Genomic DNA, 26,834 nt, shown 5'->3' with positions numbered 1-26,834 from the left:
CTTTTTGATTAGTAGCCGTAGCGGTTAACCACTATGCCGCCAGGGTTTCCTCCCCTTAAATTAAAAAAAAAAAAAAACCCATTGCCGTGGAGTCATTCTGACTCATACTGTCCCCGTACAGGACAGAGTAGGACTGCCCCACAGGGTTTCCAAGGAGCACCTGGCGGATTCGAACTGCTGACCTTTTGGTTAGCAGCTGTAGCACTTAACCACTACGCCGCCAGGGTTTCCTCCACTTAATTAGTAGGCATTAAATTATCAGTTATTGAAAGAATTCTTCCTCATACTACTTCATAGTATTCATCACGCATGTTACGGTATATTTACACAAATCGCTAGTCTCCCTTTGACTAGATCATAAACCCTACGTAGATAGCAGATCTCTCGTGCACTTCTGTATCCCTCAGATTTTGACACGTAATAGCTACCTAATGAATACTAATGAGGTACGTGAAGGCTTCAGTTCCTTCATCCCCAAACTGGTTTATTCCCACCTTTCCCCTCAGGCCCAGCTGAATTAGCCTCGCTTTTTTCTTTTTACCCTGTTGCCCTCTTGCCAACAACCCCCTGTTGAATTAGCCCCGCCTCTCACCTCCCCGGACAGGATTAGCCCCGCCTTTCCCCTAACCGCAGGCTGGTTTAGCCCCGCCTTTCCCCTAACCGCAGGCTATTTTAGCCCCGCCTTCCCCTCCGCCCCGGCTTTCCTCTAAAAAAAAAAAAAAAAAGCCCCTCGGTGTTGGCTTAGCTCCGCCTTCCGCCTGAACCTCTCCGGTGGATTTAGTTCCGCCTTCCGTCTCAACCAATGGGAGATGCCCTCCCGGCGGCTTCTGCTAGGAACGGTGGGCGGGGCCCCGCGATGACCAAAACGCGTCAGTCGGCGGGCGGGCCGCGTTTCCGGCCTGAGGAACTGTCGCCTTTCTGAGGAGACGTCCCCCGCAGCTGGCAGTTAACACCGCGCTAGGAACCTCCAGATCAGGCGCCTGGGTCGACACCGTCACCATGGGGGCTGTGCTGGGCGCCTTCTCCCTCGCCAGCTGGGTGAGTTCCGGGGCTTAGTGTCCCCGCCAGACCTGCAGTCCAGGGGAAGGGCGATAGGGAACCCCAAGCCCAGGCCCGAAAGGGCCTCGGCCCCAGAACCTTGGAGGGGCCCAGGCCCTGGGCTGCCGCGGGTCCCTGGGGGCCCAGGCCCAGATCTGCGGCGACCGCAGGCAGGGACCAAGCGGCTCGCTTTCCGAGTTTCTTGGGGAATGTAGGAGGTCGGGCCGCCTTTGTTTACAATCCCGATTGCCCCGCCCCTGCGAGCCTCCCTGGTCCTGGGTTCTCCGGGAGCTGGCATTGGCGGAATGAGAGCTCCGGGGCGAGGGCTGGGTGGTTTATTTTTGAAGCATCCTCTTAAGGTGGCATCATTTAATTTGGCGTGTCTTGCTTGAATCATTTTTATCCCATAGCACGAGACTTTGCCAAAGCTGGGTAGGTGGCAGAGTTGGGATTTTAACCAAGGCCTGCCTGCAGTTCTAATGCAAGGGAGAGAAGGCCCTGTGAATTATGCAAAATTGGAAGCTGTGGTCTAGAAATTTAGGGGCCTTGTACAAGTTATTTAACTTTGGCTTCCCGTAATAAGAGGAAATTCCTCTCAAGGGCTATCGTGAGGATAAAGTGAACAAATGAATAGCCTTGAAAACTGGAAACGTCATATTTTTAAAATGAAATTTTAGGATTTATGATAGAGAATATGCTGCGTTCTTTCATAGCCACCCACTTCAGAGGAGCGTGATTCCTCAAGTTCTTTCTTGTTTCCTAATTTCCTAGATTTAATTGGCCAAAGACTCAGTCTCTTTCCACTACCCTTTCTTGGGGACAAAGTGTATTTTCAGCCCTTCAAGGTTGTTGATCTTAAATCAGAAGGATGTTAAATCATTTAGAGAGTTTCTTCAGGACAGTGGCTTTCCAGTTTTCTTGACTGTGACTCAAAGTCATCTGCTACACCCATTTAGACACAAAATTTCATGGAATTATTCTTACCCTTATCTGCTGCGCAATTTGTTTTTTATATTCTATTACATTAAGCAAAATTCTGGCGTAACTCACTCAGTTGATTTTTGCAACCCACTAGTGAGTGAAACCCATAGTTTACAAAATACATAGACTTCGAAGATCATTAGTTAAGAAGTGGGTTGGTAATTTGAAATAAACTTATCTTTCCTATACTGGTAATCTGAAACACATTTTTATTTTCGTGAAACTATTTTATAGTCACTTCGTTTGTGATTTGAGAAAAGAGCTGTTTTATAATTGTTTATGGCTGAAACAATAGGGATAGAAAATAACAGCAGTATCTTACACCTAAATCTATAATTTATTCTTTGCTATGTCATTATTGTAAAAAGTATTTAGAATAAAAGATATAAATGCAATTTTCTTTACAGTGCTTATTATGTGAGCTCACATGAGAATATATCTTAGTTTGGAGAGAGGTATGTTAGTGTTTCTTACTCAAAATGATGAAATGATAGAGAACAATGTTAAGTGTCACAAAAGCAAAAACTAGAGACAGCAAACACTCCACCGTGCACTCTGTGAGGGCAGGGACTGCATCCTTTTTTTACTGCATCTGCAGTGCCCTTCCCATAGTAAGGTCTCAGTTTTGTTTGAAGGAATGATAAACTTGGGATTTTTCCATTTATAAAAACTGTGAATGTAGTGATCAAGCCAAACAGACTGAAGGACCACATAAACTCTCTGCTTTTAATAGACAATTTTGTTACACTCCCTGTTCATTCAGTAAATATTGAGTGCCCATTAGGGGCTAGGTACTGCCATTGTAGGCCCTAGGAATACTCCAGTGAACCAGACAAAAGGCCCTTCATCATAGAGCTTACATTTTAATTGGATGAGACAATAAGTATGAAGCATGTTGGATAAAAATAGGTGCTAAGGTGAAAAATAAAGCAGGAAACAGGAATCGGGTATGTTAGCGTGTGAAGAGGTTGAAATTTGGATAGGGTGACCAGGGAAGGTCTCACCAAGGAGAAACCATTGTTAGCATTTTGCACATGACTATAATTTCTAGGTCAAAATGTTACTGGAATAAGGTTCTTGCCTCTCACTGGTTAAGAATGAGCAGGTAAGGCATGTAGTTTTCCACAGGAGCAAAGCTTTGTTGAAGAGGCTTGCAAGCGGAGGACCTAGAGCAACCATTACCCTCATCTCCCAGAACAAAAGACAGGCCGAGTTTTTAAAAGTTCTTGGGAGGGAAAAGATTCATGTTTATTCCTAGACACAGGCTCATGCGCAGCAGCTTTCCAAGATGGCTCCTGTCCCAAGGGCTTCTGGGATTCATAGCAGGACTTATTATGGGATGTCATGCCTGCACAGTCTCTCACTCCCTGGGTTCGATTCCCCAGCTGGGGCTGTAGCCCCTTACTGCCCCTGGTGGAAGGTCACACAGCGGTCACAGGTGGATGTTCTGTGCATGTCCCTGGGCCAGGTTTTCTCCAGCTGCTTCTGAAAAGCAACTTTAAAGAAGTTTGCGGACCGTTTTTAGATACCCTGCTCCATTGTTCTGGGGAATGGCTTTGTTTCTGCACCCTGGCCTATTTCTTGTTACTTTGTTTACAGACTTGGGGGGCCCTCTGTTTCTTGTCTTACTAAGTCTCTAGGTTCCACGCTCAACCCTCTATTACCTCCTTGATAAAGCATACTCTATTTGTCTTTTACTTGCTTCTCCTCTAACCACAGCAGTCTCTTCGCTATTTCTCAAACAGGCACTCTCCGATCTCAGGGCCTTTGCTCCCTGTCTTAAAAAGAAGCCAAAACTTGCAATACTATTTTTAGCAGACAAAAAAAAGAACTAAGTTTAAAGGTATAAATTTTTTTTAATAATTTTTATTGTGCTTTAAGTGAAAGTTTACAAATCAAGTCAGTCTGTCACATATAAGCTTGTATACACCTTACTCCATACTCCCACTTACTCTCCCCCTGATGTGTCAGCCAGCTCCCTCCTTCCCGTCCCTCCTTTCGTGACAATTTTCCCAGTTTCTAACCCTCTCTACCCTACTGTCTCCCCTCCAGACAGGAGATGCCAACACAGTCTCAAGCGTCCATCTGATACAAGTAGCTCACTCTTCATCAGCATCTCTCTCCTACCCATTGTCCAGTCCCTTCCATGTCTGATGAGTTGTCTTCAGGAATGGTTCTTGTCCTGGGCCAACAGAAGGTTTGGGGACCATGACCACCGGGATTCCTCTAGTCTCAGTCAGACCATTAAGTCTGGTCTTTTTATGAGAATTTGGGGTCTGCATCCCACTGTTCTCCTGCTCCCTCAGGGGTACTCTGCTGACCTCCATGTCAGGGCAGTCATCGGGTTGTGGCCGGGCACCGTCTAGTTCTTCTGGTCTCAGGATGATGTAAGTCTCTGGTTCATGTGGCCCTTTCTGTCTCTTGGGCTCATAGTTATCGTGTGACATTGGTGTTCTTCATTCTCCTTTGATGCAGGTGGGTTGAGACCAATTGATGCATCTTAGATGGCCCCTTGTTAGCATTTAAGACCCCAGACGCCACATTTCAAAGTGGGATGCAGAATGTTTTCATAATAGAATTATTTTGCCAATTGACTTAGAAGTCCCCTTAAGCCATAGTCCCCAAACCCCCGCCCTTGCTCTGCTGACCTTTGAAGCCTTCAGTTTATCCCGGAAACTTCTTTGCTTTTGGTCCAGTCCAGTTGAACTGACCTTCCGTGTATTGAGTATTGTCCTTACCTTCACCTAAAGTAGTTCTTATCTACTAACTAATCAGTAAATAACCCTCTCCCACCCTCCTCCCTGCCCTCCTCGTAACCACAAAAGTATGTGTTCTTCTCAGTTTATACTATTTCTCAAGATCTTATAAGAGTGGTCTCACACAATATTTGTCCTTTTGCCTCTGACTAATTTCACTCAGCATAATGCCTTCCAGGTTCCTCCATGTTATGAAATGTTCCACAGATTCGTCACTGTTCTTTATCGATGCGTAGTATTCCGTTGTGTGAATATACCACAATTTATTTAACCATTCATCCGTTGATGGACACCTTGGTTGCTTCCAGCTTTTTGCTATTGTAAACAGAGCTGCAATAAACATGGGTGTGCATATATCTGTTCGTGTAAAGGCTCTTATTTCTCTAGGGTATATTCCGAGGAGTGGGATTTCTGGGTTGTATGGTAGTTCAATTTCTAACTTTTTAAGAAAACGCCAGATAGATTTCCAAAGTGGTTGTACCATTTGACATTTCCACCAGCAGTGTATAAGAGTTCCAGTCTCTCTGCAGCCTCTCCAACATTTATTATTTTGTGTTTTTTGGATTAATACCAGCCTTGTTGGAGTGAGATGGAATCTCATCGTAGTTTTAATTTGCATTTCTCTAATGGCTAATGATCTAGAGCATTTTCTCATGTATCTGTTAGCTGCCTGAATATCTCCTTTAGTGAGGTGCATGTTCATATCCTTTGCCCACTTCTTGATTGGGTTGTTTGTCTTTTTGTAGTTGAGTTTTGACAGAGTCATATAGATTTTAGAGATCAGGTGCTGGTCAGAGATGTCATAGCTGAAAATTCTTTCCCAATCTGTAGGTGGTCTTTTTACTCTCTTGGTGAAGTCTTTAGATGAGCATAGGTGTTTGATTTTTAGGAGCTCCCAGTTATCTGGTTTCTCTTTGTCATTTTTGGTAATGTTTTGTATTCTGTTTATGCCTTGTATTAGGGCTCCTAACGTTGTCCCTATTTTTTCTTCCATGATCTTTATCGTTTTAGTCTTTATGTTTAGGTCTTTGATCCACTTGGAGTTAGGTTTTGTGCATGGTGTGAGGTATGGGTCCTTTTTCATTTTTTTGCAAATGGATATCCAGTTATGCCAGCCCCATTTGTTAAAAAGACTATCTTTTCCCCCAATTAACTGACATTGGGCCTTTGTCAAATATGAGCTGCTCATATGTGGATGGATTTATATCAGGGTTCTCAATTCTGTTCCATTGGTCTATGTGCCTGTTGTTGTACCGATACCAGGCTGTTTTGACTACTGTGGCTGTATAATAGGTTCTAAAATCAGGTAGGGTGAGGCCTCCCACTTTCTTCTTCCTTTTTAGTAATGCTTTACTTACCCGGGGCTTCTTTCCCTTCCATATGAAGTTGGTGATTTGTTTCTCTTATCACATTAAAAAATGTCATTGGAATTTGGATTGGAAGTACATTGTATGTATCGATTGCTTTTGGTAGAATAGACATTTTTACTATGTTAAGTCTTCCTATCCATGAGCAAGGTATGTTTTTCCACTTATGTAGGTCCTTTTTAGTTTCTTGCACTAGTACTTTGGTAAGATTTATTCCTAAGTATTTTATCTTCTTGGGGGCTACTGTGAATGGCATTGATTTGGTGATTTCCTCTTCGATGTTCTTTTGTTGATGTAGAGGAATCCAAGTGATTTTTGTATGTTTATCTTATAACCTGAGACTCTGCCAAATTCTTCTATTAGTTTCAGTAGTTTTCTGGAGGATTCCTTAGGGTTTTCTGTGTATAAGATCATGTCAACTGCAAGTAGAGATACTTTTACTTCCTCTTTGCCAATCCAGATGCCCTTTATTTCTTTGTCTAGCCTAATTGCTCTGGCTAGGGCCTCTAGCACAATGTTGAATAAGAGCGGTGATAAAGGGCATCCTTGTCTGGTTCCCGTTCTCAAGGGAAATGCTTTCAGACTCTCTCCATTTAGGGTGATGTTGGCTGTTGGCTTTGTGTAGATGCCCTTTATTATGTTGAGGAATTTTCCTTCAATTCCTATTTTGGTGAGAGTTTTTATCATAAATGGGTGTTGGACTTTGTCAGATGCCTTTTCTGCATCAACTGATAAGATCATGTGGTTTTTGTCTTTTTTTTTATTTATGTGGTGGATTACATTAATGGTTTTTCTAATATTAAACCAGCCTTGCATACCTGGTATAAATCCCACTTGGTCGTGGTGGATTATTTTTTTGATATGTTGTTGGATTCTATTGGCTAGAATTTTGTTGAGGATTTTTGCATCTATGTTCATGAGGGATATAGGTCTGTAATTTTCTTTTTTTGTGGTGTCTTTACCTGGTTTTGGTATCAGGGATATGGTGGCTTCATAGAATGAGTTAGGTAGTATTCCGTCATTTTCTGTGCTCTGAAATACTAAAGGTGTAAATATTTTTGACGAACATTTGGAGCCCCAGTGGTGCAGTGGTTAAGAACTTAGCTGCTAACCAAAAGATTGGCAGTTCGAATCCACCAGGCGTTCCTTGGAAACCCTATGGGGCAGTTCTACTCTGTTGCTCTGAGTCAGAGCCAACATGAGGGCAATGAGTTTTGGGGTTTTTTTTTATATATATAAACTGAACTTTAATACTTTGGACAGAATGGGGGAAAAAAAGAGACTTCGAAAAAAAGGGGATGGGTTTTTGGGGTGCTGGAAGAAGGCTTCACAGTTACCGTGGAGCTAGACTTGAGGCACAAAACATGCTTCCTTACTTTTTTTAGGAGAACCCTTTGTTTTGTTCTTCTTTGTCCTCTGCTGCTTCTCTTCTGTGCTATTACTCCACAGAGTGAAGACTGTTACTATGTTAGCCTTGGCTGACATTGTATCAATAACTAACATAACAGAGGCATCAGAGACATCTCAGAGATCACAAACCCAGGCTCCACTGTGCACCCATCTGGTTCTAAGGTGGAACTCCATTAGCCACAAAAAAGAATGTAATCATTCATTGTAAAGCACTTTGTAAAATTCACATTTACAAGATAATAAAGTCAGTTCAAACTGGGGGGAAAAAAATTGAGTAAAGACCTAAAGGAAGTAACAGTGAGCCATGCTGACACTTCAGGGAATAGTGTTCTAGGCAGAGAGAACAGCAGCCCTGAGGTGGAGTCTACGTGTTTTGTTCAGCAGGAGCAGCAAAGAGTTCAGTGTACCAGAACTGAATGAGTGAGGAGGAAAATAGGAAATGAGTCCAAAAGGTAGCAGAGAGCTAAATTTTGTACATCCATATTTTTTAGGGCCTTGTAGACCAGTTTAAGGACATTGGCTTTTATTCAAGTGATAATAGGAATCCATGTGTTGTTGTTGTTAGGTGCCGTCGAGTCGGTTCCGACTCATAGCGACCCTATGCACAACAGAATGAAATGCTGCCCGGTCCTGCGCCATCCTTATAATCGTTGTTATGCTTGAGCTCTTCGCTGCAGCCACTTTGTCAATCCACCTTCTTGAGGGTCTTCCTCTGTTTCGCTGACCCTGTACTTTGCCCAGCATGATGTCCTTCTCCAGGGACTGATCCCTCCTGACAACATGTGCAAAGTATGTAAGACGCAGTCTCGCCATCCTTGCGCTCCTAAGGAGCATTCTGGCCGCACTTCTTCCAAGACGGATTTGTTCATTCTTTTAGCAGTCCATGGTATATTCAATATTTTTTTCCAACACCACAGTTAAAAGGTGTCAACTCTTCTTTGGTCTTCCTTACTCATTGTCCAGCTTTCACATGCATATGATGTGATTGAAAATACCATGGCTTGGGTCAGGCGCACCTTAGCCTTCAGGGTGACATCTTTGCTCTTCAACACTTTGAAGAGGTCCTTTGCAGCAGATTTGCCTCATGCAATGCAGTGATTTCTTGACTGTTGCTTCCATGGGTGTTGATTGTGGATCCAAGTTAAATGAAATCCTTGACAACTTCAGCCTTTTCTCCGTTCATCATGATGTTGCTCATTGGTCCAGTTGTGAGGATTTTTGTTTTCATTATGTTGAGGTGCAATCCATACTGAAGGCTGTGGTCTTTGATCTTCATTAGTAAGTGCTTCAAGTCCTCTTCACTTTAAGGTTGTGTCATCTGCATAACGCAGGTTAACGAGCCTTCCTCCAATCCTGATGTCCCATTCTTCTTCATATAGTCCAGCTTCTCGTATTATTTGTTCAGCATACAGATTAAATAGGTATGGTGAAAGAATACAACCCTGACATACACCTTTCCTGACTTTAAACCAATCAGTATTCCTTTGTTCTGTCCGAACAACTGCCTCTTGAGCTATGTAAAAAGGTTCCTCATGAGCACAATTGAGTGTTCTGGAATTCCCATTCTTCGCAGTGTTATCCATAGTTTGTTATGATCCATACAGTCGAATGCCTTTGCATAGCCAGTAAAACACAGGTAAACATCCTTATGGTATTCTCTGCTTTCAGCCAGGATCCATGTGACATCAGCAATGATATCCCTGGTTCCGCGTCCTCTTCTGAAACTGGCCTGAATTTCTGGCAGTTCCCTGTCGTTAATACTGCTGCAGCCGTTCTTGAATGATCTTCAGCAAAATTTTGCTTGTGTGTGATATTAATGATACTGTTCTATAATTTCCACATTCGGTTGGATCACCTTTCTTGGGAATAGGCATAACTATGGATCTCTTCCAGTCAGTTGGCCAGGAAGCTGTCTTCCATATTTCTTGGCATAGACAAGTGAGTACCACCAGCGCTGCATCTGTTTGTTGAAACATCTCAATTGATATTCCATCAATTCCTGGAGACTTTTTTTTCGTCAGTGCCTTCAGAGCAGCTGGGACTTCTTCCTTCAGTACCATGGGTTCCTGATCATATGCCACCTCTTGAAATGGTTGAATATCGACTAATTCTTTTTGGTATAATGACTCTGTGTATTCCTTCCATCTTCTTTTGATGCTTCCTGCGTCGTTTAATATTTTCCCCATGGAATCCTTCACTATTGCAACTCGAGGCTTGAATTTTTTCTTTAGTTCTTTCAGGTTGAGAAAGGCCGAGCGTGTTCTACCCTTTTGGTTTTCCATCTCCAGCTTTTTGCACATGTCGTTATAATACTTTACTTTGTCTTCTCGAGAGGCCCTTTGAAATCTTCTGTTCAGTTCTTTTACTTCATCAATTCTTCCTTTTTCTTTAGCTGCTCGATGCTCAAGAGCAAGTTTCAGAGTCTCATCTGACATCCATCTTGGTCTTTTCTTTCTTTCCTGTCTTTTCAGTGACCTCTTGCTTTCTTCATGGATGATGTCCTTGATGTCATTCCACAACTTGTCTGGTCTTCAGTGACTAGTGTTCAATGCATCAAATCTGTTCTTGAGATGGTCTCTAAATTCAGGTGGGATATACTCAAGGTCATATTTTGGCTCTCATGGACTTGCTCTGATTTTCTTCAGTTTCAGCTGGAACTTGCATATGAGCAATTGATGGTCTGTTCCACAGTCAGCCCCAGGCCTTGTTCTGATTGATGATATTAAGCTTTTCCATCGTCTCTTTCCACAGATGTAGTTAATTTCATTTCTGTGTGTTCCATCTGGCGAGGTGCATGTGTATAGTCGCCGTTTATGTTGGTGAAAGGAGGTATTTGCAATGAAGAAGTTGTTGGTCTTGCAAAATTCTATCATTCGATCTCTGGCATTGTTTCTATCACCAAGGCCGTATTGTCTAACTACTGATCCTTCTTTGTTTCCAACTTGCGCGTTCCAATCGCCAGTAATTATCAATGCATCTTGATTGCATGTTCGATCAATTTTAGACTGCAGCAGCTGATAAAAATCTTCTGTTTCTTCATCTTTGGCCCTAGTGGTTGGTGCATAAATTTGAATAATAGTCATATTAACTGGTCTTCCTTGTAGGCAGATGGGTATTATCCTATCACTGACAGCGCTGTACTTCAGGATAGATCTTGAAACGTTCTTTTTGACGATGAATGCAACACCATTCCTCTTGGAGTTGTCATTCCCAGCATAGTAGACTATATGATTGTCCGATTCAAAATGGCCAATACCAGTCCATTTCAGCTTACTAATGCCTAGGATATCGATGTTTATGCATTCCGTTTTATTTTTGATGATTTCTAATTTTCCTAGATTTGTACTTTGTACATTCCAGGTTCCGATTATTAATGGATGTTTGCAGCTGTTTCTTCTCATTTTGAGTCGTGCCACATCAGCAAATGAAGGTCCCGAAAGCTTTACTCCATCCACATCATTAAGGTCGACTCTACTTTGAGGAGGCAGCTCTTCCCCAGTCATCTTTTGAGTGCCTTCCAACCTGGGGGGCCCATCTTCCAGCCCTGTATCAAGACAGTGTTCTGCTGCTATTCATAAGGTTTTCACTGGCTAATGCTTTTCAGAAGTAGACTGTCGGGTCCTTCTTCCTAGTCTGTCTTAGTCCGGAAGCTCAGCTGAAACCTCTCCCTCATGGGTGACCCTGCTGGTATGTGAATACCGGTGGCATAGCTTCCAGCATCACAGCAACACACAAGCCCCCACAGTATGACAAACTGACAAGACACGTGGGGGAGGAATCCATGTAGAGTTTGAAAAGAGGAGTGATGTGATCTGACCTGTGTTTTAAGAAGATGAGTTTTGGTTGCTGTATGGAGAATAGGTGGTAGAAAAGTAAGGGTGAAGCAGAGAGACGAGAGCTATTGCATTTAATCCAGGTGAGAGGTAATATAGTGGTTTAGACCAAGGATATTATTCAAATGATTAGATTCTGGATATATTTTGAGGATAGAGCTGATTTGCTGACAGACTGGATGAGAGGTTTAGAAAAAACGAAGGCATCGAGGGTAACTCCAAGGTTCTGGCCTCTTCAACAGGAAGAATTGTCAGTTACTGAGACAGGAAAGGAAACCCTGGTGGCATAGTCGTTAAGAGCTGCGGCTGCTAACCAAGAGGTCAGCAGTTCAAATACACCAGGCACTCCTTGGAAACTCTGTCATGCAGTTCTACTCCTCCTATAGGGTCGCTATGAGTTGGAATTGACTCGATTGCAGTGGATTCGGTTGGGTTTTGTTTGGTTTGGAGATAGGAAGTGACACAATATAAAGAAGGACAGGTTTGCCCCACAGATGATTTCCTCAGTATCTATTGTGTGAAGGTGCAAGAGATGTAACACTAGGTGGTTTCCCTCTCAAAGTATTTATGTTCTCATGAAGTTTAGAGACAAGTAAGCAATTATAATGAGATAATGTGACTTGTACAGTTAAAAAAAAAAAAGCTAAAGGGAGACAGGTGTTTGAGAATGCAGACAAAATGCACCTAAACTAATCAGTGTCATTGTTTTTAGCTGTAAAATGTTTAGATTTCTATCTGTGGCCAGATACAGACTTCTGGTATAATTTCTTGTGTGTGTGTGTGTGTGTGTGTGTGGTAAAATACATATAAAATGTGCCATCTTAACTACTTTTAAGTGTACAATGCAGTGGCATTAATTATATTCACAATGTTATAAAATCATCACTGCTATCTTAATATCCAAAAATTTTCATCATCCCACTAAACGTTAACTCCTCATTCCCCTTCTCCCAGCCCCTAGTAACCTAATCTGCCTTTTGTCTCTATGACACCTATCATATAAGCTTGTTGTGGTCTTTTGGCCCAGATTGTAGCTAAGAATTGGATGACTGAAGTTGATCACTTTCCCATTGCAATTGTGATTACAAATAATTATGGCTACCACCATATATTGAGCCCCTGCTATATGATAGGCGTTGTTCTAGGTCATTTACATTCCTAGCACCATGTCAGTCTTCACATACTGACCTTGTTTGGGTAGGTGGTATTGTGCCCATTTTTACAGATGAGAAAACTTAGCCTTTAAGAAGTTTAGTAGCTTGTCCCAAACCACACAAAACCATGGTAAAACCCACACACGGTCCCACCTTTTTAAAAAGTAGGGATTATTGCTAAGAACTAGAACGTAAGACCAGGGCTCCCCATTGTTTAAATTTGCTTCTTCTGCTGATAATTATGAATTAGCTTATCTTCGTGATATGACGTGATAATTTCACCTGTCAAGGCAACTCAAGCAATTTCTTAATCAAGCATATGTAAGAATGACTCAGATTACATCATTTCTCATCTGGAGTGCTTAGTAAATGATTTTAGTTGACCAAAGATCCAGGTTGCTCCTGAATGGAGCCAATGGCTCCTGCTATCATTTATAAGTGGGTTTCCGTATAATGCTGCTTTACACTGTAATATAAGCTTTGGTAAATTAGTATTCTCAAACAGCAAGTGGAATTAGGCTTGCATTTTTCTCAGTACTTAACACATCTTGTTTTAAAACAAAGCTCTCTGTGCGTGAATAGACCGTCTTAGTCGTCTAGTGCTGCTATAACAGAAATACCACACGTGGATGGCTTTAACAAAAAGGAGTTTATTCTCTCACAATCCAGTAGGCTAGAAGTCCAAATTCAGGGACCCAGCTTCAGGGGAAAGCTTTCTGTCTCTGTCAGCTCTGGAGGAAGGTCCGTGTCATCAGTCTTCCCTTGGTCTGGGAGCATCTCAGCTCGGGAACCTCAGGTCCAAAGGATAGGCTCTGCTCCCGGTGCTGCTTTCTAGGTGGTATGAGGTTCCCAGCTCTCTGCTTGCTTCTCTTTCCTTTTGTCTTCCCAGAGATAAAAGGTGGTGCAGGCCACACCCCAGGGAAAACTCCCTTTACATTGGATCAGGGAGGTGACTCGAGTAAGGGTGGTGTTACAATCTTACCCTAATCCGTTTAACAAAATTACAATCACAAAATGGAGGACAGCCACACAATACTGGGAATCATGGCTTAACCAAATTGATGGACATTTTGGGGGGAACATAATTCGATCCATGACAATAACTAATATTTATTGAGCTTTTACTATGTTTTAGGCATTGTGTTGAGTGGTCATTTTAATACAGCGGCATCTGAGTGAGGAAGATTCTATGATTGAGTCTGTTTTACAGATGAAGAAATAGGTTTAGATTATATAATTCGTTGAGGTAAAGTGGCAGAAATAGGTTGAGGTCTGGCTGCAGAGTGCACACTTCACTTCTACTACCTTTGTCTCCCACCTCCCAACTATATTCTCTCAGTTAAAACTTGTCAAAGCTTGGTTTTAACCTGGTTTTATTTTTAAACTTCTGTCTTGCTGCACCTTAGTGGTTAAGTGCTACAGCTGCTAACCAAAGGGTCAGCAGTTCAAATCCACCAGGCGCTCCTTGGAAACTCTATGGAGCAGTTCCACTCTGTCCTATAGGGTCGCTATGAGTCGGATTCGACTCGACAGCACTAGGTTTTTGGGTTATGTCAAGAAGGAGTCTGTTGAAGGAGGTCTCAGATGTCCCTGATGTCCTCATTGTAGGTTCCATGCCTCTGCAGTGGCGCGTCATGTTTGGTATGTAGTTGCTGCCCCAACACTAAGAATTCTACCGTGACGCGCCTTATCTACGCCTTCATTCTGCTCCTGGGCACTGCTGTATCCTGTATCATGCTGACGAGAGGGATGGAAACTGAGCTGAAGAAGGTAGGTAGAAATAACAGTACCCTTCATTTACTGGTTATTGTTATATTTTGCAAAAATTTTACGTATAATTAATGTTTTTGTTAAGTTCTTCAGCATTAGGAGAGTCAGTCAAGTTCAATGTAATTATGGATTTTTGCATTACTTTTGGATGTAGTCAAAATGCAGACTATGAAGGTATTAGTCCTTTTCCAGAAATAAAAGTAGTCAAAATGAACATCTTCAGGCTCTAAACTAGCAGCTGACTGAAAATAGATAACAAAAGAATGACCCCACAAACATTCTCTTTCTAGTATGTTTAAAATTTAGACATCAAAGCTAGACTGACCTTTAGTAGGAGTCAGCTATAGCTAGAGCATCACAGCCTAGCAGATGTTGAATTGATCAGTTCCATAAATCCAGGTTTTCCTATAGTGGAATAGAATCTGTGTTTAAATGTGGATAATTTCTTAGCATTGAAATTGCTTTTTTAGATTCCTGGATTCTGTGAAGAGGGACTTAAGGTCAAGATGGCTGATATCATGGAGGATAAAGATTGTGATGTGCTGGTCGGTTATAAAGCCGTGTATCGGATCCACTTTGCCTTGGCCATCTTTTTCTTTTTCTTCTTTCTGCTCATGTTAAAAGTGAAAACGAGTAGGGATCCCAGAGCAGCAGTACACAACGGGTATGTGAGATCTCTTCCTAGCCCGTTATGTTACGGTGTGGCTTTTCTTCAGCAGTTCATGTTGCCCTTCCGCCGGACGCAGTAGAGTAGGTAAATCAGTGGCCCAGATGTATTTCTGATCTATTATACGTGTGAAATTGTTTCGATGCCACTTTCAGTTTGAACTCTGTAACACTGGGCAGGAGAGGCATGGGGGGAACCTCTTGTCATTTTTCCAAATACCAGTGTTGTTCATGTTCCTGAATTTTTTGTTGCTGTGCTTTAAGTGAAAGTTTACAAACCGAGTCAGTCTCTCATACAAAAAGTTACACACACCTTGCTATGTACTGCTGGCTGCTCTCCCTCTAAGGAGACAACACATTCCTCCTCTCCACCCTGTATTCCCTGTGTCCATTCAACCAGCTGCTGTCCCCCTCTGCCTTCTCGTCTTTGCTCCAGACAGGAGTTGCCCACATAGTCTCATGTGTCTGTTTGCTTATTCCTGAATTTTTATTAAACACCTATCATACAGTTCAGGTCATATGCTAGGCACTTTCTATGTGTGTGTGTATATACATATACATACACACATGTACATATATGACTGTGGAGTATATATTCTTTCTATTGTTTTAAGATAAACATTTATCCGGTATATGCAAAAGTATGCAAAAAGATAAACTGAATATGTTTCAGCCACTGATTTACATATTCTATTGCCTCTCACTCCTGACCTCCACTTCCCCTTTTACATATATTTCTAATTGTTATTAGAAGACCGAAGGGAGTTTTGTAAACTTTACATGTATTATAATCTCCCTTTTATGGACGCAGTGACTGAATTTTGAAGAGGTTAAATAAATTGCCTGAGATCTCTCAGCTAATGAGGGCTGGAGCTAGGATTGAAACTCAGGTCTGCCCAAAACCTAGTTCTTTCCACTCTGGCATACAAGGCAGTCATTCAGGATGATAGACTGAAAGTCAGGTTTGGTTCTGGTTTTGCCAGTGATGAGTTGTATGTCGTGAGCAAGACACTTGATCTCTCTGGGCTTTCATGTCCTACCTTGTAAAAGAAAGATTAGGTGATAACTTTTCCCCCCAAATCTAAGAGTAAATGGCTCAATATTTAGCTAACTCTGTTAGTTTAGAAGTTTAGAATTCCCCAGAATTCTAGAAAAACATCTTAATTTTAAGCTCTGAAAATAGGGAGATGCCAAAAAGCTACACGTTTCGCTCTCACTATGAAAGTGGGTGATTTACTCTCTGTGCTAATGTTCATCTTTAAATTGTGGGAAATAGTGACATAGCCTCCTGCCAAATGATGAAATAAACCTAAGCATGTTGGTAATGCTACTAAGGCTTTTATTTTTGTATTTCAGAAGTTCATTTTTCTCGGTGTAAGGGAAAAAATTAGCACTCAGAAATGCATTTATTTTATTTTAATAGGTTTTGGTTCTTCAAAATTGCTGCTGTTGTTGGTATCATGGTTGGATCTTTCTACATTCCCGGGGGTCATTTTACCACAGGTATGGTTTACTATTGAGAGAGTTATAAGATACACAAACTCTACAAATGATTGAGTTAAAGCTACACTTTCTTTACTGATACTACAGAACTGGGTGTTACATAAATGAGATGCTGTCTAGTTCTGTGCGTCAGTTACTTAGGTTAAAGCCAAGAGGCATACACTGTACCTACTGCTTAGCTTTTCTGAAACCATATGTTAGTCTAGTGCCAGTATTTTAAAAGTTTGCCTTCTCACTTGTAACACTAGGTTAGGTGGAGAGCTTGTCCACATGAGGACTTGTAACTCTTATACGCTACTGTTCTTATCTTAACCTGCTTTCTGTAATATGGCATCAAGTGATGTGCATGGATTTCCACAGTGATTTCCCTTCTCTAAAGTAAAGGAAAAGGCTAATTTGACACTTAAAATGTCAAATTCTAGGCTCCCCTTGGCACAAGCTAGAACAAGTTTTAAAAGGTCTGAAACCTAACAGGACACTTCTCAGAGAATACCTTTGAGTTTGGAGTTGGAATGATCTTGCATTACTGCTGGAGACAGAATAAGCCCTTACCACCTCTCATTTGAGTTGAAATCTGTTCAGGATATTGGACAGTAACATTCTGAAACGTCATTCCTATGGTAAAGAATAACTTTGTTCTTTTGGTTTGTAGCCTGGTTTACTATTGGCATGGGAGGGGCCTTCTTCTTCATCCTCATCCAGCTGGTGCTGTTGGTTGACTTTGCTCACTCTTGGAATGAATCATGGGTTAAAAAAATGGAGGAAGGAAACCCAAGGTGCTGGTATGCCGGTAGGTATCTAAACTCACCTGTGAGAGCCATGTTGTATTATGCTGCATTATACAGTATACAGTAAAATCTCAAGTGATTTAGTATATAAGCTTCTATTGTAGAGCTGTCTTTTAAAAAAAAAAAAAAAACTGAATCAATTCTGAATTAGATACATTATTAAAAGGAAGTAGCACAGATGATATAAATTATTAGATTCTCCTATTTCATTTATTTTGGGATTCATAATGTAGTTAGATAAAGAAAATGAGTTTGTTTTTTTTTTTTAATTCACTGGCATAGACCTGGTTTTGAATACCTTGTCTTCGTGTATAAAAGACTCAGATGGGTTCTACATATGGGATATCTGCCCACATACCTCAGGCAGAGACGGGTGAATGGTCCTTACTGCTATTTTGAGAGTGTGATCCCACCTCTTATAAAAGTTTTCTGGTAGGTAAAGGGCACTTAAGATTTCTAGGTTGGGAGTAAGACTTACAGCCTCTTAGTGCTGAGGAGGGATTTTGGAACCCTCTACTTTTTTTTTACTTACTAGAGGCAGTGACCCAGCTATACCTCATTTTTTTAAAGAATAGTTGCTAAGATTCTTCCTCTCTCACCCCCCATTTATAAAAGTAATAGATGCTCTATGTCAGGAACTTGGAAAACAAAATCACAAAAGCAAGCAAACCCTCCATAATCCAACTATATAGCAGTCACTCAGTGTTAACATATTAGCCTATAGCCTTCCAACATTTTTTTCTGTGTGTGCATATGTATCTTCTGTGTATAGAAAAAAAAAAAAGTTATTGAATAATACTGTAATATGTTTGTATTTTATTTATCCTTTAAATGTATTATATATTCAAGTTATTTGTAGTTTGGCTTTTTTTTTTTTAACTTATAAGTAGATAATTTCTGAATGTGGAAATTATTGAACAATATCATTAATATCACACACAAGTAAAATTTTGCTGAAGATAGATCAAAAACAGTTGCAGCAGTATAACGACAGGGAACTGCCAGAAATTCAAGCCAGATTCAGAAGAGATCATGGAACAAGGGATACCGTCGGTTTCAGATGGATACTGGCTGAAAGCAGAGAAGACCGGAAAGATGTTTACCTGTGCTTTGTTGACTATGCAAAAGCATTCGACTGTGTGGATTATAACAAAGTATAGATGACATTGCAAAGAACGGGAATTCCGGAACACTTAATTGTTTTCATGCAGAACCTATAATAGGCCAAGAGGCAGTTGTTCAAACAGAACAAGGGGCTGCTGCATGGTTTAAAGTCAGAAAAGGTGTGCATCAGGATAGTATCCTTTCACCGTACCTATTCAGTCTTTATGCTGAGCAGATAATCTGAGAAGCCGGACTATATGAAGAAGAAGGAGGCATCAGGATTGGAGGAAGACTCATTAACAACCTGCATTATGCAGATGACACAACCTTGCTTGCTGAAAGTGAAGAGGACTTGAAGCACTTATTGATGAATGTCAAAGACCACAGCCTTCAGTGTGGATTACACCTCAACATAAAACAAAAATCCTCACAACTGGACCAGTAAGCAACATCATGATAAATGGAGAAAAGATTGAAGTTGTCAGGCATTTCATTTTACTTGGATCCACAATCAACGCCCATGGAAACAGCAATCAAGAAATCAGGCAGTGCACTGCATTGGACAGATCTACTGCAAAAGACCTCTTTAAAGTGTTGAAAAGCAAAGACATCACCTTGAAGACTAAAGTGCACCTGACCAAAGCCATGGTGTTTTCAGTCACCTCATATGCATACAAAAGCTGGAGAAGGAATAAGGAAGACAGAAGAATTATTGACGCCTTTGAATTATGGTATTGGCAAAGAATATTTACTATACCATGGACTGCCAGAAGAATGAACAAATCTGTCTTGGAAGAAGTATAGCCAGAAAGCTCCTTTGAATCGAGGATGATGAGACAGTATCTCACATACTTTGGACATGTTATCAGGAGGGGTCAGTCCCTGGACAAGGATATCATGCTTGGTAAAGTAGAGCCCCAGCAAAAAAAGAGAAGACCCTCAGCAAGGTGGGTTGACACAGTGGCTGCAACAGTGGGCTCAAGCATAACAACAATCATGAGGATGACGGAGGACCAGGCAGTGTTCATTCGGTTATACATAGGGTTGCTATGAGTCAGAACCGACTCAATGGAACCTAACAACAACAAGTAGCAATAAATACCTAATAATACATTTTTGAGTACATCTTTGATTCTTTCCTTAGAATTAACTCCCAGAAGTAGAAGGTCAAAGGGTATGAATATTTTAAATATTCAAAATATTTAAAATTTTAGTACATACTGTCAAATTGTCTGGTTTTATTGTCATTTATTTAGCTTCTTTTTAAATTATTAAAAACACAAACAATACCACGTTTACCATAAACACAAAAGACAGAACTTTATAAAGAGTGAAACATGCAAATCTCTCTTTACTCACCTGCAACCCATTTTCCTCTCCAGGTATAAGCACTGTTATCCAACCTTTATCTGTATTTCTGCACATACATTTGTCACTTTTACATTTAAATATAAGTAGGATCATACTATATACACTGTTCCACAACTTATTCTTTTCACTTAGTTTATGATGAATATCCTTCCATGCCAGTGACTAAGTCATTCGTTCAGCAGGTGTTCCATAGAATAGATGTACCATAATTTATTTAATCATTGCCCTATTTTTGGTCACTTAAATTGTTTGTAATGACTGTTTCTTTAGGCAAAGGATTATTAAATAGTCTTTATCATTATGGGTTGGAGATTCTGAAAATCCTCCTTTACTTCTTTCTGACTAATAAAAGTTTATTTTTTACCTATTCATTTACTTCTTTTTTCTGTAACACATTTTGGACCACTCAACTCTAGAAGAATTTAATAATTGTAGATTGGCCATGCTTTGGAGTAACTGTAAGTAGAGAAATCTTGTATATTCAGGTGGAAAAAATTAAGCATTGTACCAGGCGCTCCTTGGAAACCGTATGGGGCAGTTCTACTCTGTCCTGTAAGGTCACCATGAGTTGGAATCGACTTGACGGCAATGGGTTTGGTTTTTTGGTTTTGGCTAGTAATTTTATATATACCCAAAATCCATCGAAATAAATAGAAACTAGTTTTTTTTTTTTTTTTTTTCTAAATAAGTTTGTGCTTTGAATTGAACACAAATTAACTGAGCTCAACATTGCTGCAACTGGTCTAAGTATACTGTATGCTTAGCGTCATGTTTTCTACTTTTCAGAGAAAGTGACACAGCTAATTGTTGATTATCCATGTGAATGGAAAGGAACTTCAGCTTTGATATTTGAAAATTCCAAACGAGCCACTCCCCTAGTTCAGGGATGTGGTATCCTTTGCAATGGGAAAGGGCCAGAAGACCCAGGAATGAACCTTGTAGGTTGCTAAGAAAAGCTAATAATGTATGTTATTCAGCACGTAGTTAGCAGTTTACCCAGGTGGCATGATCACGTCTGTCTGCCCAACCCATTAAACCAAATTAGGTAATTCAGGATGTGAATTCAGTTGCTTGGTGAATTTTGGAATTTAACATTGAGCCAACTTTAACACAATCTGAAATTTCAACCTTGGGACTCCTGTAATTTCACTGTAAATTATTGGCCACCACAAAAGTGAAGTAACAACCTCTTCTTTTTTTTTTTTTTTATTGTGCTTTAGGTGAAAGTTTGCAGCTCAAGTTAATTTCTCATACAAAAATTTATGCACATATTGTTTTGTGACATTAGTTGGAATCCCCGCAATGTGACAGCACACTCTCCCTTCCACCCTGGGTTCCCTGCGTTCATTCAACCTGTCCCTTCCTGCCTTCTCATCCTGCCTGCAGACAGGAGCCACCCATATTTGACTGAACTAAGAAACACACTCCTTACTGATATTATTTTTTGTTTTATAGTCAATATCTTTTCATTTTTATGTACAGTGAAAGAAAATTGGTCTCTATTGTAAAAATTTATTTCCGTTACAATTGTAGGCATTCATATTGGTTCCCCCCTTCCTTTTTTTTTTTTTTTTTAGCTTTATTGTCTTTCACAAGCTTCTTTTATATCCTGTCAATCGTCTGTGTTGTGCTGTTCTACATATTCTATACTAAACCGGATGGATGCACAGAAAACAAGTTCTTCATCAGTATTAATCTGATCCTTTGCATTGTGGTTTCTGTCATATCAATTCATCCAAAAATTCAGGTATGGTTGTTTTCCGCATCTTTCATTTATGAGCGGTTTTTAATTGATGTTAACATCTAGGTAACTAGAGAATTCAAAAGTGTTTAAATCATGGGGATGATTCTTACGGGTCATTAGCCAAGATAGTTTAGGGAAATCAACTTGAAAATGTAATTGGTTTTAATATTTAAAAACAAAATTCATGCTCTTGAGTCTCATCTTTTAAATAGTATACTTTTTAAAATTCATAGAGTTGTAGATATGAACGTCCAGCCATCACCTCTCCTTTTAAAAATGAGAAAACTGAAGTCTTGAAGTCAAGTGATGGGTCACCCAGCTAGTTAGTGGCAAAGCTGAGCTTAGACTCTTTCCACTACTCTAGTGGACTGGACAATCAAAGTCTTGTGTAATAACACAGGACTCTCCAGGGTGATGAAATGCCTGGAGAAACAATAGTGGATGGTTCCTCTTTCTTGGTTCTTTTGCAAGCTAACTGAAGAAACTGCAAGGTTATTTGTTATCTTTAAGCTGTCAAGCAGAACCAGCAGGCTCTTAGTTAATACAACTCATTGAGTCCCAGGGATATTCCATACTTGTCTTTGCAGTCCATGTGGCATTGTTTTCCTTTTGATTCCATAGGAACACCAGCCTCGTTCTGGCCTCCTGCAGTCCTCTTTCATCACCCTCTATACCATGTACCTCACGTGGTCAGCCATGTCCAATGAACCTGGTAAGGGAATCTCAGTAACACATTTATTTCATGAAAAGAAAGGAAACTGCCCCTTTGGCGGGTGCAAAAACTAGAGCTAGAACCATATAAAAACATCCGAACGAACAAAAAAACATCACTTGAATGTACAGTGTTCACTATATCACTATATGCTGACAGATATTTACCTTTCAGGCTTCATTCCCCGTGCTTATTCACAGCTGACATATAGTCCTTTTATTCTTGGACTACCTTAAACTAGTTCAGAGCTGTGGAAAAGAGCAACATTGTTTTAGCCCTTTGGTGGACTTGCTTTAATTGAATTTTACTTTGGTGGTGTAGGCATTAGAAGAAACAACTGACAGCACTCTCCTGTCGTAGTTACAATAGCGTTATTTCTCGGTAGGGTATTCTGTGGACGCCTTATGAAAATAAACAATTATTATAGATGCCCCGAAGGTGACTTATTTTATTTTTTGTATTCCTATGTAACTGTGTGCAAATAAAACTCGGGATACCTACTTGTGGTTAAAACCTTTGCCCAGCTATAGCATTAAAAAGATTTACCAATTAAGCCACAAAACCAGTGAAATCAAGATTGACAACCTAATACTTCAATAGATGGTTTTTTGTTTTCTTTTTTTTCTAAAACCATGTCACTGGTTGTAACACAAGTATGGTACGGACTGCTAGGTTTCAAATTCTTTTGGGTACAGTGTTCCTGCATTTCACATCATTGTTGGGTGATGCGTAAGCACCTCTCTTAACCCTTGTTTCCAATAAGATGGGCTATAACCAGGGTAACGAAAAGTTTCTCATTTTCAGATCGGTCCTGCAACCCTAGCCTGCTGAGCATCATTACACACATAACTGCACCAACCCTAGCTCCTGGAAATGCATCTGCTCCAGCCCCTACATCTGCCCCACCATTAAAGAGCGGGCATTTTCTGGATTCAGATGGTTTTATCGGGCTGGTAGTCTTTGTTCTCTGCCTTTTGTATTCTAGGTAAGTTAATATGGGCTCTGGGACATATATTTCCCAGTTACATTTTCTGCCCCTAGAGGGTTATTGGCAGGCATTTGAGCCACGTTAGCATGTTCTGGTATCATGGTGGATGCTGATACAGCTGCCTAAAAAAAAAAGGGAAGTTGGTCTGTACCACATTTGAGTGTTGAGAGCCATTTGTATGAGGGGATGCTTCCTGGGGGAATGATCATATGAAGCTTTTGTGTCTTTTGGCTTCTGTATATCAAGATAAGGCTTGCAAGTATGTTTATCATTTCCTTTGTGTTGTTTGGGAAGGTATGGTTACCACTTTACCAGCATTTGGAAATATTCAAGTAAATGAGTTATTTTCAGGGTGACAACAGTGTGTGATGCACTTCCTGGGCCATGGACTGATACATGCCGTATATGTAATGTGGTTTATGGAACATGGGAACGATATGGCCCACTTTAATTAGCCACTTCCCTGGTGACATCTTTTATAAAGTGCTCGCCTCCCTGGTGACCTCTTTTATACAATTCCTGCAACGTGGTACCAATAGGTCCTGTGTTTGTGATATACTTCATGAAACACGGTACCAATACGGCCCGTTTGCAGTTGGCTTCCCATTTTTTCAAATAAAAAATTACCAACAATGATTCGGTATCCATTCCGTTAGTGAAAAAACATGGATCACCAAAAAATTCCCCTCCCGCCCCACCTCCAAAATCCACGAAAGGGTTAAAAGGTGCTTAGGACAAGATTGTCATGAAGAATCTTGATCATTGTAAACAATCTTTAAACAACTGCAGAATTGTGTAACATCTAAAGTTAAAGCCTGGTAATCCAAAACCCCAGAGATAACCAGTATTACCAGTTTGTACCCATATTGCATTGCATATGCCATCTCAACGTTATCAAGTCTTCCAGTCAATGATTACGGGCTATCTTTCCATTTATTTAGGTGGTCTTTAATTTCTTTCAATGTTGTTGTATAGTTGTTAGTGTACAAGTCTTATCCTTCTTTTGTTGTATTTATTTTTTTTATACTATCGTAAATGGAATTCTTTTTTTTTAATTTTTGGATTGTTTAACTGGTAGTGTATAGAAATTTAGTTGTTTTTTTTTTTCTGTATTGATCTTGGACCCAACAACTTTACTGAACTCTTTTATTGGTTCTAGTGGAAACCCTGGTGGCGTAGTGGTTAAGTGCTATGGCTGCTAACCAAAGGGTCGGCAGTTTGAATCTGCCAGGCACTCCTTGAAAACTCTATAGGGCAGTTCTACTCTGTCCTTTAGGGTCGCTATGAGTTGGAATCGACTCGACGGCACTGGGTTTGATTTTTATTGGTTGTAGTAGTTCTTTTTTTTGTAGATTCCTTAAGATTTTCTGGAAACCCTGGTGACGTAGCAGTTAAGAGTTACAGCTGCTAACCAAAAGGTCAGCAGTTGGAATCCACCAGGCTATCCTTGGAAACCCTATGGGGCAGCTCTACTCTGTCCTATAGGGTTACTATGAGTCGGAATCGACTCGACAGCAGTGGGTGGTTAAGATTTTCTAGATTCAAGATCAAGTCATCTGCAAGTAGAGGTAGTTTTACTTCTTTCTTTCCAATCTGGATTTCCTTTATTTCTTTTTCTTGCCTAATTATTCTGACTAGAACCTGCAGTTCAATGCTGAATAGAAGTGTTGAGAACAGACATTCTTGTCTTGTTCCTGATCTTAGGGGGAAAGCGTTCAGTCTTTTACCATGAAGTATGATGTTAACTGTGGGTTTTCCATAGATATCCTTTATCAGGTTCAGGAAGCTCCTTTCTATTTCTAGTTTATTGAGTGTTTTATCACGAAAGGGTGTTGGATTTTGTCGGAGGATTTTTTTTTTCCTGCGTCTTTTAAGATACTGTATAGTTTTCGTCCTTTATTTGTATGTCCTTTTTATTCAGATAGTCATTTAACAAACCTTTAGCTAGTACCTTCTGTGTGCCAGAGATGCATAGATGACTGAGGTCATTGTCCTTAAGGAGTTCTGTGAATAGCAAGAGAGACAGGAATGCAGACATGCATTCTACTCAGTATGGTAAGTGCTGTGGCAGAGGGAAGCGTAGGGGTCATGGGAGTTTGAGGAGTGTCTCCTAAACCAGCCTAGGGAGGGGGTAATGTCAGGGAAGGCTTTCTAGAAGAAATGGCACATAGAGAATTAAAGGTTGGGTAAGTTAGCTGGGAGCAGAGTGGTAGATATTCCAGGCATAGAAGAGACACTTGTGAAGCCATAGGCACGGACACTGAGTGCACGGTGTGTTACGGGGAACTCCTCGGTGGTTAAGCCGCCATGGGTAACTGATGAGAGTCCATCTGTCTTGTAACAAGAGGCAGTAGTCCAGTGCTTGAGCAGGGCTTTCCTAAGGCCTTAGCCCTCAGTCCTCAAAGTAGGAGCAGCTCAGAAATAACCTTCACATATACAAGCCAGTGGCAGCAGTTCATCATCACGGCCCCTTTCTGACTTGTCTTCCTTGGGATCACTTTTCCAGCTTTCGCACATCCAGCAATAGCCAGGTGAACAAGCTGACCCTATCGGGGAGTGACAGCGTGATCCTCAGTGATACAGCTGCTAGTGGTGCCAACGATGAAGAAGATGGACAGCCTCGGCGGGCTGTGGACAACGAGAAAGAAGGAGTGCAGTACAGCTACTCCTCTTTCCATTTAATGCTCTGCTTGGCTTCCTTGTACATCATGATGACCCTGACGAAGTGGTACAGGTAGGAGACACGGACAAAATGGATGGCAGACCACTTAGCCTCCTGGACTGCCTGTAAAATCTCCATCCATTGTCCTGACCCCAGAGTCCCCTACTCCTACCCGTATAATGAAGTCGTATTCACTGCTGACTCTCCTGAATACCTCTGACTTTTTCTTCTTTGGCATTTAAAACCCAGCTGGCATTCTTAGAGTCCAAATTATAAGGCATTCATCCAGACTCGAGTTACTAGAGAGAGAACATCATGACATACAGTGATCTGGCCCACTCCCGTTCACTCATTTTTCTCTGTGTCTAGAGATGGCTGGCCATCTCAAAATCTTTTGGCCGAAGAAATAACGTGCTGAGGCAGGGAAGTTTCAGAGAGGCAGACTTTTGCCAATAACTCAAACAGGCAGATGTCCTGAAGGCCCCTTCTCCAGGAATAGTCAGGTTCTTCATGCCAGCAAGGAGAAGCAAGCCTGTTGAGAGGCAGAGTCCCCTGCATTTCATAAGAACTAAAGCTCACGAAAATGAAAAGCACCAGCCTCCCCAGGTCCCTTGTAGCCCTTATTGGGGGGTAGTGCTGGGGGGAAAGCTTCACTGGGGGCTTTCTTGGCTCTGGCTGGGGCTGCCGAGTGCCGATGACAGGCCCCTTTACCTGAGTCTTGGCTGTGTTTTCAGCCCTGATGCAGAGTTCCAGAGCATGACCAGCAAGTGGCCGGCTGTGTGGGTCAAGATCAGCTCCAGCTGGGTCTGCCTCCTCCTCTACGTCTGGACCCTGGTGGCCCCACTTGTCCTCACCAGCCGGGACTTCAGCTGAGCCTCTGAGTGCCACCGAGACCCCTGAGACTCATAAAGGCTCTCCTTTGCTGAAAGCCTGTAACCTTTTTATCTTTGCTTCAACTAAAATGTTAAGTGAACGCTTTGCAGATTT

At 41.1% G+C, this 26,834-nt stretch overlaps 1 protein-coding gene across 1 annotated transcript; it reads left to right on the top strand.

Annotated features, from left to right (window-relative positions):
* The first annotated feature begins 880 nt into the window (after positions 1-880).
* Positions 881-26,834, top strand: SERINC3 (serine incorporator 3). Its single transcript, XM_003411560.4, has 10 exons — positions 881-1,038; positions 14,148-14,309; positions 14,780-14,973; positions 16,399-16,478; positions 17,131-17,268; positions 21,319-21,488; positions 22,107-22,197; positions 23,002-23,182; positions 25,692-25,919; positions 26,582-26,834. Exons 1-10 carry the CDS (start codon positions 1,000-1,002, stop codon positions 26,718-26,720), a joined length of 1,422 nt encoding a protein of 473 aa, XP_003411608.1. The 5' UTR covers positions 881-999; the 3' UTR covers positions 26,721-26,834.

The sequence above is a fragment of the Loxodonta africana genome, chromosome 24, assembly GCF_030014295.1.
Source record: "Loxodonta africana isolate mLoxAfr1 chromosome 24, mLoxAfr1.hap2, whole genome shotgun sequence".
Lineage (NCBI taxonomy): Eukaryota > Metazoa > Chordata > Mammalia > Proboscidea > Elephantidae > Loxodonta > Loxodonta africana.
The sequence above is the reverse complement of the archived record's forward strand: the minus strand, read 5'-3'. Positions and strand labels throughout refer to the sequence as shown.